General features: G+C 41.6%; 1 protein-coding gene across 1 annotated transcript in view; it reads right to left on the minus strand.

Moving 5' to 3' along the window:
* PDXK (pyridoxal kinase) overlaps positions 1-14942 on the minus strand; it is a 38175-nt gene extending 23233 nt beyond the window's left edge. The window contains exon 1 of the mRNA XM_079308363.1: positions 14696-14942. Within this exon, the coding sequence (XP_079164489.1) occupies positions 14696-14782 (87 nt within the window). The 5' untranslated portion in view covers positions 14783-14942. The remainder of the gene's footprint in view (positions 1-14695) is intronic.
* Positions 14943-15289: the final 347 nt, after the last annotated feature.

The raw sequence follows: 15289 nt of genomic DNA on the forward strand, positions 1-15289 counted from the left end.
TACCTGCCCACAGAACTGGAAACCTTGGGCAAATCTAAACCCAAACCCAGTGTGGGTAAGGATGGTAAGTGTTCTTCCACAAAAAAATATGACTGAGTCCATTCTAAATCTCCCAGCCCGCAGTCTAAGCATTGTTCTTCTTAAGATCCAAATCACAGTTGCCTGGATCACATCATACAGTGATATTTGCAATTAAAATATTACAGGAAAATGGGCAAATTCAACATATTTTTCAAGTATCTTAAATAAAAGAGGCAGAACTGCTATACTTCTAAAATTAAATCACAAAACATTAAGACTGGAGGAGTTCTGTGCTTGGAAGGTATGGCTGGCAGATCTGAGTGACACATTTCAGAAAAATATTGGCAAAAATAAATCCAAGTACTCACACCAAAGCAGAAACATGAGAACATTAAGCACATTATTCATGACATTGAATTCAGCTGAGTTCTTCATCACAGGTAACTGAAGGAAAGGAACAAATTTCATCCAGGTCTTACCCCAAATGCTTTCCCAACCTCACAAAGAGAAAATGGGACCGGGGCAGGGACATGGTCTAGAGAACTATCCAAATGCACCTCTTCAAAAATGTAAATACTCAAGGGAAAAATCAACACACAAGAAAGGAAGAGACTTCAAAAATACATGGATAACCTCTAAAGGTGTTGCCTCTTTTGGAAAAGAGGATAGACAGTCTAGTTTTCCTAAAAGCGCAGAAGTAATTTAAGCTTAGATCCAACCATTATGCCCTAAATAAAGAGCCTAGAAATGGGTCTCCTTCAGGATTAAAATTTTACAAGAGATACCTGTTGTTTCATTAGTAGAGCAGCCTAAAGGCCCAGACAGAAAATGTCTTGAATTGGGTAAGTTACATAAACAGCTGGATCTCAGTTATTGTTCACCTCTAATTATGCAACACGTTGGACTTTGCCACTGTGTTGTGTTAATTACAGCTTTGTTTAAAATTTAGACTCTCTTCCCCATTCATTCCAGAAAACATTTCAACCACATAAACACTAAAATGTGTTACTTCATCACCATGACAAACCATTGCCTAAGACTGTTAGAAATCAAATACTACAAACATACATTCCAGAGGAGAGTCTCAGTTGTTATGTAAAGGAGGGGTTGAAAAAAAAGAAGAAAACCATTTCACAATATGGAAAATTGTGAGTGTAGCAACAGAGAAATGAGCAGGAAGATTTTGAAGCAAATGCAACATCTGAAATTCAGTTTTAATGGCTGCCAACCTTTATGTTTACATTTGTATAATCTACATTATGTACCAATGGTCTGGAGACAAATAAAGGTATTCATTTTTACCTCCTAATCCTATCTGGTATCTGATTATTAACACCACTTGAATCAGAAAACTGTTAATTTCAAAGATTAGCTCTGCTTTAGAGTAAATATTAATATCATTTCTCATTCAATAATTTTATTTACCCTGAGCAATGTGAAAAGCTGTTACTGAACTGCTTCTCTTTAAATTTGTATTGCAGCTTTACTGTGCTCCTGCAGGAGAAAAAGGTATATTTCCAAAAATGTCAAACACTTTGTAGTACTCAATAAATTATTTTTTTATTGTTTGTATACAGTATGGGGAGGAAAGAAGTATTATTTATTTCAGGAGAGAAGTATCTTATATCTCCCAAGTGTGTGAGAAAACCTGTCACTTGAATTACAGAAACATCTGAACTGAACTAAGTCTTAGTGGTTTCCAGGGTACTAAACATTAGAAGAAAACAACCAAAAAATACCCAATTTCCAATGCATTATATGTACATATTCAGAGAATGGGGGCTGAGATGCTCTGGGAATTGCTGTCATTGGAGGTTTGCAATATCCAAGGAGAATAAACCCCTGAGTGCCTGGGCTGAACTTGGTGCTGCCCAAGCTTTGAGGTCACTCCAGCATCCAGTGACACAGTTACCTACAAAAAACTCAGTTTTATCCACTGTAGAATTCCATGTGTAAAATCACACAAAATACCACCAGTGGCTCCCCAACCTAAAGTTCTGGTTCTAAGGATAAAGCCCAGGGGTACTCTATGTTTACACTATTAACTATGCCAGCTTTGACAGTAAAGATAATACATCCTTTGCTGTTAAATGACCACTGGACCAATTTAACTAGAATGCTTTGGTTTGTACTTAATTTAAACAACCTTAGAGAACAATGACCTAGTTCTGCAAGAATGAAATTCAATTAAAACCACCTCTCTACTCTGCAACATGACTGGTATATATTGCCCTCTTAGGGCACTGTTTTTGTGCCTCCAGTGCCATTTCATTTTAAGGTTTGAAATTAAAATCAAAAAGCAGTAATGCAGCTCAAGTTAGAGGAAAAATCTGGAATGAGGAAAAGACAGAGGGAAAAAAAGCCAGAACAGTGTAATAAAAGAAAAAACCCAAAGTTTGTCTAAAAACACATTGTGTAGACCTGCATGCATGTTTCTTCCATAGTGTTTATGTTCCTGATACCTGTTCACAGGTTCCTATCTGCATTTCATGGGATAAAGGCTAAACCTCCATTCAAACTCTTTGGTTCTATAAAAGTTCTTAATTTCAGAAAATGTTAGTTTTTACCATATCAGAACACATCTAAACCAATTTTCTGAGATGAGTCCCCAGACCAAACAGGTTGTAAACCACAAATCCAGGGAAAGTAGAAGCTAAAAAATAGTAAATCAAGCTCAGCCAGTCATTCATACAAATTCTTTTATTTTGAACACAAGGCAACTTGTGTTTTTTAATGATCTGAGCTACAAATGTGCCACAGGTAAAAACCTTATAACTCTGAAAGATGAGAGGAAGATGTTTCTCTAAGAGAAACACAGTTTGACAGGAAAAGGGCACAGAAAAATGGTTAAAAGGTAAGAAGGAACAAGGTTCTGCTAATCAGGAGGAGAACCTTTGAGACTCCACTTCTGAGAGGAGGATTTGACTTTCATGCATCCAGTTCTCCCCAAAATAAATGCAGCCTTGTATTGTAAGACTTAAACTCCTTGCATCTCAACTCTTCTGCTTTGTAAGATACTTTTTTAACATGTAAAACTTTCATGGTAAAAGGATGACTCTTCTTGTTATTAATATCAAATGATGAAACATCCAAGCCAGCCATGCCCCATCCTTTGTGCCAACAATGGTTAACACACTGATGAGTTAGAGCAAAGTAGGAGTAAATAGTAAAAAAGCAAGAAGTATAACACACATCACCAAATGAACCAAAACCACCCAGCTCTGTCAGCCTGTCCTTGTAAGAGAGGTGATCCAGTCCTCTAATCATCATACTGTGAAGTTGCATCTAATTTTCAAAAATTCATGGCAGCATATGCCAAGCCATGGGGCTCTACAGAAAGAAAACAAAGTCCTCAGCATCAAAAACTAGTCTAACTTTCCAAGCACTGGGGAGTACTTTGATCTATATAACTTAAAGCACAGAGCAGCATTTTAAAAAACAAGTGAATATTTAAGAGCAAATCCTACATCTCAAATATGTACAAATACACAAAATACAAATATTCCCCCTCATCCTTACTGTTTTATTAACACCTTGTGACGTTTATTCCAACTGTGACATAAGTCAAAGGACAAATTTTTATAGCACAAAGATGTACAAAAACCAAGGGGGTTACCATGACTTAACTAGACACAATTTATGAGGAATTTTCAAGAAATCTTGTGGTAAGACTCCAAACTGTTGACTTTTAGCAGAGCATATGTACAATTCACAAACTGAATTAGCCAGGAATGTCTGTACTATTGTAAAAATATTGCTCTCTCACATAAACCAAATCCATTCCATTCCTTCCAACTTTCTTTATATATATTAAATCCAATCTTAATTGAAAGACATTAGGAGAATTAACTTTACTAGCACTGCTAAAATTGCCCTGTCAAACAAGGTAATTGAGGTTTGGGGTGGTTTTTTGCCAAGTAATGGCAGGAATACTTTCCAATAAGAAAGCCTCTGTGTCAGGCCATGAATTGTTTTATACATCCATTGTATTACAAGCTGTTTGCATAAATATCCTACATTTTGGAGCTTCATCTCACACAGTCATCACTGCAGCTCCTGTGAACATCACTGCTCCACTGTGTTCCTCTGGAGATGGCATAGAAACATGTTTTAAAAGGCTGAATTTCTGTAATCAAACTAATTTGGAATGGGAGAAAAAGGAAAATTTTCCAGTTGCAGCTTGCACCTCTCACTGTCTGCCAGCTCTTTCACTTAATTGCATCTCCTTCCATTTGCTGCTGAACCAAAAAACATACATTGTACTGGGTGCAGGAAAGTAAAAACACTAATTCAGTTTGAGAAATAGAAACTTGGGAAAAAGAAAAGGCATGATCTGACAATTAGTGGAGCAGGAATAATTGCTGGCGTGGGCTGATAAACCGAACTGAAACTGCTATTGACTAACCCAATCTCTTTATTCTATGAGCTTTTAACAAGGCACATTCAATATCTGAAAAGAACTCTGTACTTATAATATAGTTGTATTTTAGTGCAGCATTTGACAAGGCACTGCAAAGAAAAATCATTAGGATATTGGGGATATTGTGCCAGGATAAAAAATTAGAGCAAATAAATTGGGGACAGAGATGCTGGACATCTTATTGGTGATTTATGAATGGACCATTTCAAATTCTGAGGTTAGAAATAGACAATTATAAAACAGACAGTGTAACTATACACCAGATGACCTTGAGAAAAAGGCACCATAGTGGAAGAAGGATATTAAGCTATCAGAGAGCATCCAAAGGAAGCTACACAGCTGGTGAAGGGTCTGGAGGGGAAGGAGCATCACCTTGTGAGGAGCAGGCACTGCTCTCTGCCCTGTGTGACAGTGACAGGACTGAGGGAATGGCCTGAAGCTGTGTCAGGGCAGGTTTAGGCTGGACATTAGAAAAAGGTTCTTCCTCCAGATGGTAGCTGGGCACTGAACAAGGCTTGTTTCTTCAGTGACACTCCTTTTTTACCTGTGATCATTGCATACCCATTTTCAGAATTTATAAGCTGACTTCCACTGGGCACCACAGAGGAAATTGTAAAGACTGGAGCAGAAAAGAAATCCTCTCTCTTCTGCCAAAGCAGACTACAATTTTTGTCACAGTGCTCTGGCAAAATTGGTACTCACTGAGAATTTGCTGATGGGCTGATGTAGCTGTAATATCGTGACCAACTGAACAGAAAAGACTAGAACAGCCTGAGACTGCAGTGAATCTGTTCTCAAATAATCTCTTGATTTTTCTGAAAAGGCAATGCAAGTACTTATCTGAATTGTAATTAGGCCAAATTCAAGATTATCCAGTAATGCCTTAAAGATGCTTTTCCAAAGAAGTCTTGGAGACACAGGAATACTTCAGAGCAAACAGCACAATGTCACTAATTTTTCTTTGCACCTGGACTGACTGATTGGCATGCACTACTAACAGTTCAAAGCAAGATACTCAGATGACATAAACTATATCCCTTTATCAAAAATTCTGCTCAGCCATTTTATTCAGCACTAAGAAATTCCTTGGTTTACATCACAACCATTTCCTTAGGCTACTCAAACAGCCTGCAAGACACACACCCTCCTCAGCACTACTGCCTGCATCACAGCAGTTCTAGTTTGGGATTGAGACAACTGCAGGGTCAAAAGATTTGTGGTAGAGCTGCTCTACTGACCCTTCTATGGACAGGAGGCCATTCCTGCCATCGGGAGTGGTATTAAGTGATGGATCTGCAAGACTCTCATTTACAAAGGTTAAGGCCAGTGAAAGACAAGAAAAAAACTGCTGTTTTCCCCTTCATTCTTCCCACTAAAGGTCAAATATAAAAATACTAGAATGAGGGGGTGCTGGGGGGCTCTGCCTGCCTCCCACCCAAGAAAAACATTCTACCTGAGACTCTTCACTGTTAGGAAACAGTGACTTCAGATGCTGATTTCAGATGGAGAAGTAGGTTCACTGCAGATTTCAGATTCATCATTTTTGTGCTGCTTCCTTCTACACTTGGATGTAATCTGACAAAAACACCATACTGTCACTGCAAACTGCTGCCAGCTGGAATCCTGCAGTGCTACACGAGGAAGTTTGCAAACACTGATAAGGAGAGGCAGACACAGACAGCAGCAATAGGTTCAACAGGCGTGGAAATTATCTCTTTTATTTTAGTGAATGAAATGGTGCAGGAGGATCTCACAGCACATTGTTTTACTCTGATTTTTACTTCATTCTTAGTCCTGCTGTTCATATTTTGGCTAGCCAACCACCAGCCCATCAGCAAGGTGTGGGCAAGCACATTTTGTACATCTAAATTGGAGTTATACTACAAGAGAGATTTGGTTTATCCAGCACATGCTTTATGTGGAATTCTTAGGTAGACTATGAATGGATCCCACTTTCCTACCAAAGGTTTAGACATTAAAGTGCATGGTAAGAGACATTTAAGAAACAGAACAGGAAAGAGCTCCCTGAGTGGAAGAAGATGAGACCAAGGCCACTCACAGGAAGGATGAAGCTAATAGAGAGTGGATGTCTCACCACTTCCTTCAGAAGAAGCAGATGTCTCAGAGAAGAGTACTCTGAAAAAATATTTCCTTCAGCAGACAGCAGGTGCAGGAACCTGGGGCTTGCTCCTGCCCTGGCACCTCAGCTATGCCAAAGAGTTGTCTGTGGGGCTGTGTTAGGGAACTGGATCAGGAAATTGGCTCACAAAATAAACAGCCACCTTCTTCTTTTCCATTTTTGCCAAGTCATTTATAACCTGGATGGCTTCTCAGAGCAGTTTACCACATGGCCTCACGAAATTACTTTCCTTGGAGCATTGAAGTGGACACAAAATAGTGCAGGTGGAAGGACCAGCTGCCAGCATTTCTTAAAGTGGCTCCTCTACTGAAACCAGCAGATTTCAGTGCCCTAGAGGACAGGTGACAATATAAAACTTCTCAAATTTAACACTACCTTACCATGTATTTATTTGGTTGTTGTACGAATGGGCAGAGGCACAATGTTACTTCCATTAACTACAGTGAGCACAAAACTGCTGGGTTTTCTAAAAACTTATGTTTTCATTTTTGTTAAATGCTCAGAGTTGTGTTGATGGTTTCTCACAGGTAGTGTAGTGCTGTGAGCCAGGGGCTATATGCTGCCAGAAAAATGAGAGTAATCACAATGAAGATGGATGGAAAGAGTTTTCCTTCAGTGTAACCTCGAGCAGTAGTACTCATCATAAAAAAAATTTTAAAAAAAAGTCATAAAACACACAGATTTCTAAGACACACAGATTTGTAAAATACACATATTTATTTTTTCTAGTGTTAGGCCAGACTTTACTAAATACATGACCATAAGGTTCAGTGTACAATTCTGCAAAACAGTATTAAATTTTGAGAATTTAGCCAAATTCTTTTTTCTGCTGTAATTAATTTTCTTTTTCTTTCCCCTTAGGGAAGATGGAGACAGAATCACCATGTTGAGGAGCTATAAATAAACATGGTAAAATTCAGGAAAAAAACCAAATTACTATGTTAAAAATAAGGGGAGTATGAAAGATAACACTCTTGGCTTTATTGGCTAGCAATCTGCCAAATGAAGTAAGAGAAAAAATGTTGCTTTATTCTGATATTTTGAGACAGAGCAGCACTGCACTTCTTTGGATGTTTCCACTGAGCACTGCTCTTGAATACTGTCATGGATTCCTCCCTTCAGCTTATTAATGTCACTGTGCCATCCCTGATGGACTTCCACACAGATCCTCTTCTGAGAGGTAAAACATGAGTGGACTCTGCTGTGAGGAGAAGGGAAAAAGTTGTGGCCAGACTGAAGAGTTCTGGAAAGAGTCAGAAAAACTATTTACTGCTGGTTTTGGGAGTGACTGCATCCATAGATCAGAAAGCAGACCTCCAGCTTTTGTTTTGCCACAGGGGAAAGACTTTCCATTTTCCAGTGTGTGCTCTAGCACCTCCTCAATCCCACACATCCAGCTGGCAAGAGGTGCTTTGCATTCCCAAAACAGCAAAGTTAAATCACCATGCAAGGATTTCTACTCAGCCCAAACTACTCCATATGCTTAAAATTTACAGAGGGTGAAGAGAAGTTTGCTTTGTTTTTAAATGAACCACAGAAGAGGCTTTGGTATCTCAGTTCTCCCTCCTGCTCTATGGATAATTGTTCCAGATGATAAGGGAACTGGAGCTCGGAGGTGTCATGGATGAATTAACAGGAACAAATACAAGTCCTAAAGAACAGCTTGAAAAATTTCAGGTAGTTCAGCACATTAATATTTTTTTAGCTATGATAAGTCACCCCACTGCTGCCAAGCCACAAGATGATGAACTAGGCTGGCTTCTCCTGGGACTCACATTATCTATCAGCACAGACCTCCCTGGCATGTTTCAAACATTTTGCTCATCATATATATATATTTTCTCCTCTGTACATATTATTATGCAGCTGAACACTCTACTGCATATAGTAATTTCAGAAGAATGGACATTTTATGTCCCAAGACTAATGTCCAGCTCCTCACATTAACCTTGCCTCACCAACTCCAGCCTGTTTTCCATACAACACTAGCAGCTGAAGTGGAACTTCCACTTGCATCCATTCAGCCTAAAGAAACTAAAAATACCTGCCTGGTATGTGGTCAGTCAGCCATGGATAATGCTGTATTCTTCATCTAAAATGACTAAATATGCTTTTCATGGAAAAGTGACTATCATCTTTTGGATATAAATAGAAAAAGTGAATAGTAAAAGACAATGGTTTTACTTAAAGGAATATTTTAGACAGCTGTCAGTAACTTTGTATGTCCCCCTGTTTTTCTCAAGTGTACCTTTGTACAATTTGCATACATATAAAGATTAATTTTATTATTTCCAACTATACTTTTGTTTTTAATACATTTCCATACATTTTAAGACAAAATTCACTTTAACTTGAAGCTTTTCTTCTTTCCTCAGAAAACTGATCACTCTTCACTCTCTGTCCCTGTTTGTTTATACAGAAAAAAAAATATTCTCTCATCTGGAGATTTCATTTGGAGCAGAAATAAGACATTAAATACTGGAAAAAATTTTAAATAAACCCCAAACCTCTAAGACTTGAAGACAGAAAATAAGGCCATTCCTAATATAAAAATGCCTTAAGCAAGTAAACACTTGCTACTGAGTCTCTGAGTACATTATACTCCCCACACAAACAGTGCAAATCCACCTCTAGGCAAGGTTTTCCAGTCTTTTAATAAGATTTGCAATTTCTTGACAGCTCTTTTTTTTTCCAAAGACAGTGGGTGAATCAGGGTAAAGCATTTTTGGCTCCTCTGAAGTCAAATATTTGCATGTACTTGTAGACACCAAATGGGATCTTCCCTCATCTTTTTTCCCTTTGCTGTGTTGAAACAGATGAAAAGATTACATTTCTGTCAAAAACTATTTGTTCATACACATCACTACACACACTCCAGTGTAACTATTGTATCAAATACCAGCAAATGCATCTGCATGGTTCAAACTTTCAGAGTTTACTATGAAAAAGGCAGCAAATAATCAGAATCATCAAGCACTGTAAATATTTATCACCATGGTTTTGAAAAGTTTAAAATGACAATTGGTCAACTGGCCCCATACACAGACTGCACAATAACCTTTAATGCATCTTTAAATGTTTTTTGCAGCTTTACAACTGTGTTATGGAATCAGCATGTGTGAACATCCCTCAGTATTTTTGTATTTTCTGTATTTTTCACAACAAAGGCTTATTTAACAAGCTGCCACTATGAAGTGACTTGCAGGAAGAGTCAGGAACCCCAGAGACACACAGACCTGACCTTGGATAAGGATGGTTCAGTCAGTCCCACTCTTCATTAGAGGTTCTGCCCAGCCACTCAGGGCCCACAGCACATCTGCACCCCCAGCTGCACTTCTTTTAGGCAGGTTGAAATGACTCTAATTTTTCAAGCTGATTATTTTGCATTAGTAGCTGAAGGGATTCCATTAGGAGTTTGAAGAGAAAATGGAGGTCTCTGTTTAGAGCTGTGCACAAACATAAACTCCTATTGTTAGGTAAAAGTGAGACCCCAGCAGCCTCAGTCTAGTCTATCTCAAAGCAATGTTAGGAGCTCAAAGTGACACAGACACCCCCTGTTGTTGTTTACTGCTGTGTTTTGAGTAATAATCTGCTTTCTTATCCCCTCCCAGTGCTATTCCACTCACCTTCCCTCCCATCTTACCATGCAGGTGGAAAGTCCATCCCCTGCAATCTGAGAGGTTCAAAGTTCTCCCAGTGCACCTGAGCTGGGTTCATCTGGACAAGCCCTTCTGGAAAGGTCTGGAAAAGCCTTTCCCCAGAAATTCACACTGCCAGGTGGGAGAAGACACCTTGTTTGGACTTTCTGGACTACAAGTCTTTTTCAGGGCCTCACCTTGTGCAAGAATTCACCAGACTTTTGCAGCTACATCCACATAAGAAGCAAATGCTCTTTACACAGCTTTGAACAAGCCTTCCAAGAGGGGATGTGAATTTTTTTATGTCTTGGGTTGTTTTTTTTAATTCATTCACCCCTTATCTACCTTTCTTTAAAGAACAAAGTCAGGGGAAAAAGAATGCTTCCACAAACTTCATTTGAAGTATGATTCTAGAGCAACAATTGTTGTTTCAAATGTGCAATTTAGGACAATCTTTGGTTATTATAAAGACTGAATGCATTCTTTCATCTTCGTATTTATTTTTGGTTTAAGGTTTAGGTTTTTTCAGCCTTTGATCTGTAACAAAAATAAGAGCTACCCAGTAAGAACATTTCCTATTGTTACTCTGTAAAGAGTTTTTTGATTGATTCATCCTTCTTCTGACTCATACTATTAACACAATAGCAGGGTTTGAAAGAGAAAGTCATCTTAAATAAGAGATGTACTTTATTTTTCTACACAATCCTTAAGCCATTTAACTATACTTTACAACAAAATAAAGAAAAAAAAAAGTCAAACTTTTTTGCTAAGGCAGTAGATAATTAGCAAAGATTTACTGATCTACTGGTTTTGGTCTCAGCATATACTGGACAAGGCAGTTCAAGATAATCCCTAAATATCAAAGAAATTCCTGTGCTGATCAGTTGTTTTTCCATCTTCTCTGCAATTAAGAAGGACCTAAAAATGCAGAGTTAGTATTTTCTTTCTAGAGGAGAATTACTGAAAACTAGTCTGAGAATCATCAGTCCTTTTTAATACCTGGACAACTATTTCCATTAAGTGGGAGGGGAGAGTTAAAAAGAAAATAAAATAATTGAACAGATTTCAAAAGGCCATTTTATCCTGTATTGTAGAAACTGTTTATGGTTCTACAGTTCAGGACAGACAATTTCAATTCTCCAGACCCAAATATTTAATGGTGTTTATCTCAGCTTTTAGGTCTGTCTTCAAGGTAAGCAGATATAAAAGGAAGCCAGGAATTAAAATACTCAAAACATTGGCATAATTTTCTCAAATCTGTGAGTGTTTAGGCAGACAAAGCAAACAAACAAAACCACTCCAAACCACCACCATTACTGAGACACAAGCAGAGATAAACATGTTCTGGTTTGCAGAGAGGGGTGTGAACTATTCCAGTGGCAACCAAATGCAAACACCCAAAGCCCAGGTAAAACTGGCTGGGATTTTCCCATGCCCCTTCCTTATACTTTCAAAACTCTTTCTTGGAAGCTCATGGAGACCCCAAGAACTGAGCACACAGACTGACACACTGATTCCCAAGAGCTGATATTATGATGGGTGCACATAGGGATCTTAAATTCCTCTGCCTACCAAAGTTTTTTTCTGTTGCTCAGAACGAGGAACCTCTGCAGAAATCACCTTGTCCTTCTGGATTCTCCATGGTTTGAGAAGGACTGTACCTCTCTGCTTGCCTGTTCTGCTCCTTTTACTTATTGCCACTTTCTGCCTATGTAAAAGGTGGGGCAGGAAGGGCAAGATAAAATTATATTTAAAATTAACAGCTAAGAGATATCTCTAAGGAAAAAAACACACATGATTAAAGTGAAATGTCATGGTGACAGTACATATCATCAAAACTATGGCAAATCTTAGTCAACATTAGAAACATTCAGAAACTTTTTTTTTTTTTAATAATTTATCTGGCTCACAATGGCAGCTCCTCATGTTAATGTACACCCCACTGCTCTTCTTAAATGCTGGACAATCCTGAACCACTTCCTGATACTAAAAGCTCAGAATACATAGCTGTGGAACACGTTGAGACTATTTTTAATATAATTCAGAACGACTTTCAGAATTTTTTAGAGATAGTAAGATCACGCAAGTAAAAATTATTTAAACTCTTGATAAGGCAGAATTCAAAGCAGTGCTGAGGCCAGTTCACTCTCTGGCAAATCCAGGTGCATTTTTTCTCTCTAACCTATTAGTTAATCTAGATTGTCTAATTACTTAGATGTATTTTAACCTGAAATTATGTAAAGTTCTAACATTTCTCACTTAGATCTATTATTTCCATTATTATAACTGCTCTAATATATGGTCTAACTCTGTTTTGCTGTGTTTGCCATATAGAAAGCATTTACAACACACTCCACAGAGGAAATCCTCCCACATACCTGCATTTTAAATATTTTAGCTTTCACTCTAGTGGAAGCCAGACAAAATGCAACCAACTAATTTTTAAAAGATCTTAAAGAATTCTCTTCTGTGTAGATTGCTGGCTATTGACAACCATGTCATAGATTTCCACCAAAGATCAGGTCGTGCAAACACAAGTATGTTTTTTGGATAAGTCTGCAAAGAGCAGGTGAAATCACATCAGGTTTTCTATTTGGATGCTGCTGTCCAAATGAACATTCCTGAACTGTTGTGTCAGGATTTCAGCCCATCAGATCTCACAGGCACACAGACACACACATATCTACATACTCCCTGCCTTGCAAACTCAATACTGGTGAACTCCAAAGGGAGCCTCACTTAGCTGGCTCAGAAAACTGAAGAGAATGGGAAATAAAAGCAGGCCAGACTTGCATCCATCCTCAAGAATAGATAGGTTATCATTTATATGTCTATATAAAAAAAATATAAGAGAAAGACTCGGGTTTGTAACTCTCCTCATAGAGAAAATCAAAGTTTCACTTTGGGGCACCTTGCCCCACCTGATGTTTTAGCAAACCAAGGGTTTATGTAACTGTCCAGCAAGCACAAGCTCACTAAGGGCTGCCTACATGGGATTTGCAAGTGCAACCAGTAGTGGCAGGAGCTTGGCTGCTCCCCAAGTAAATTTCTTTTCCTCCCACTCCAGAAACTTCTTGTTACACTACACACTGAAGAACATTACACCGTGTGAGCACAACACCCTCCTGAACAAAACCCAGCTGCACCATCAACAGGGATTTTTTAAACTCCAGTAGTATTTTATACCATCACAGCCAAGGAACTAAAGACACTTTCCAGGAACCCATTTGCCAAGGCACACAGCTCATGTGTCACAGAAAGGTTAAGCCACTGAAAAGTAAAAGAGAACCTTTGACAGAGAAGTAGAATGGAGAGAGAGAACAGTTTAAGAGACTGGGGATTTCTGGAATAAGTACTGCTGTGTGCCCTTCTGCTACACAGAAATTGAAAGGGGAAGTACAATCTTGAGATCGTTTTGTTAGGAAAGGGCAGCTGGCTTGCAGTTCATGACAACCTTTTTGCCTGGAACTCTACATACTTGTATTTTTCCACAAAGCTCGTGTTACACAGGTACATCACCCTTCACCATACACTAATTTTCAAGAGATTTGGTTATATTATAACTGGCTGGTGATAGGGGGGCGTGACACTGGCTTGTGGCAGGCCTGATCTCTGCACCATTTATCAGAGAACATCATCTCTCCTGTCTAGTCAATTGAGTCACACCATCGTTTGCTAAGCACACACCAAGACAACCAATGTCACAACACACCTTGTCCTGGCAATGAGGTTCTTAGAGAGCTCCATACACACACGCTGTGTCAAGGCACAAAGACCTCCTGATGGGCAGGCCCCACATGAGCCCTAGAGGACACAGACCCTTCACAAGAGCCAGCAGAGCGAGATCCAAGCAAACAACTCCGAAGGCAGCACATGACAGCCATGAAGGCCAAGATCCAATTACACCCCGGAGCCCCGGGCAGCTTCTCCGGCCCTGCCTTGCACACGCACCGAGCGCCCCTCACACCCCACGAGAGCTGCCCCAGACCAGCCGGGGTGCGGATCGCCCAGCCCCAGGGCAGGCGGGGTTCAGCTGGAGCCAGCACAAGGACACCGCTGCCCAGTCCCCGGCACGGGACACGGCCGTGACCCTGCCTTAAGGGGCAGGAGCCGCGGCTGGATATCCGCGCCCGCTGCCGGCAGCGGAGCCGAGCAAACCCAGCAGCAGCAGCAGCAGCCGCGGCTGCCCCTCCCGTGCCGAGCCCGCTCGCCGTGCAACAGCCCCGCAGGAGCTGCGTTAACGGGAGCGGCGGGAGGCGCAGCTGCAACGGGGAGCGCGGAGCCCCGGGACGGGCACCGCCGCCGGCACCGCGGCGGGCGGGCAGGGCATCTCCGCACCGTGCCCCGACCTTACCCCGCCTTGGCAGGAGCCGCCGGGGCGCCCGAGCTCGCCGGGCAGCGCTGCCGTCACACCGCCCGCAGGGAACGGCGGCGGAGCGAGAGGAGGAGGAGCAGCAGCAGCTCGGCGTTGCTTACCTGCAGGGGGAAGGTGGCCGCCTTGTTGCCCACGTAGCCGCGGACGACGTGGCTCTGGATGGAGAGCACCCGGCACTCCGGCTCCATGGCTGCGCCGTGCGCGCCTGCCCGCGCCGGGCCGAGGTGGCGGCGCCGGGAGCAGGAGCGGGGGGCGGAGCGCGGGCGGCGTGACGCGCTCGCCCTGCCCGCCTGTCACACACCCTCCGCGGCGGGGCCGGGAGGGGCGGCGGGCACGGCCGGCCCCGAATGGCCGCCTGCTGCAGCGCTCTGCCCGGCGCCGTGTGCGGGACGGAGGGGACGCGGCTCCCGGGCGGCCCCAGCGCCGTGGGGCCCGCACAGCCCCCGGCGGCTCGCGGCCCCGCCAACGGCAGCGAGCGGCGGGCCCGGCCCGCTCCCAGCCCGCTCGGACACGGCGGGATGTGCCGCGCTGGAGGAGAGCGCAGCGGGCACCAGGAACAGCCGCCCTGCTCAGCGCAGGGCACACGGCGCGGGGTTGTGTCCGTATGGCTCCAGTGTGTCCAGTGAAGGACATTCCACACCCTCCCTGGGCTGGCTGTCCCAGTGCTCGGGCACTGTGCACAGCTCTTCCTCATG

The sequence above is a fragment of the Erithacus rubecula genome (genome assembly GCF_903797595.1).
Source record: "Erithacus rubecula genome assembly, chromosome: 1".
In the NCBI taxonomy this organism is placed as follows: domain Eukaryota; kingdom Metazoa; phylum Chordata; class Aves; order Passeriformes; family Muscicapidae; genus Erithacus; species Erithacus rubecula.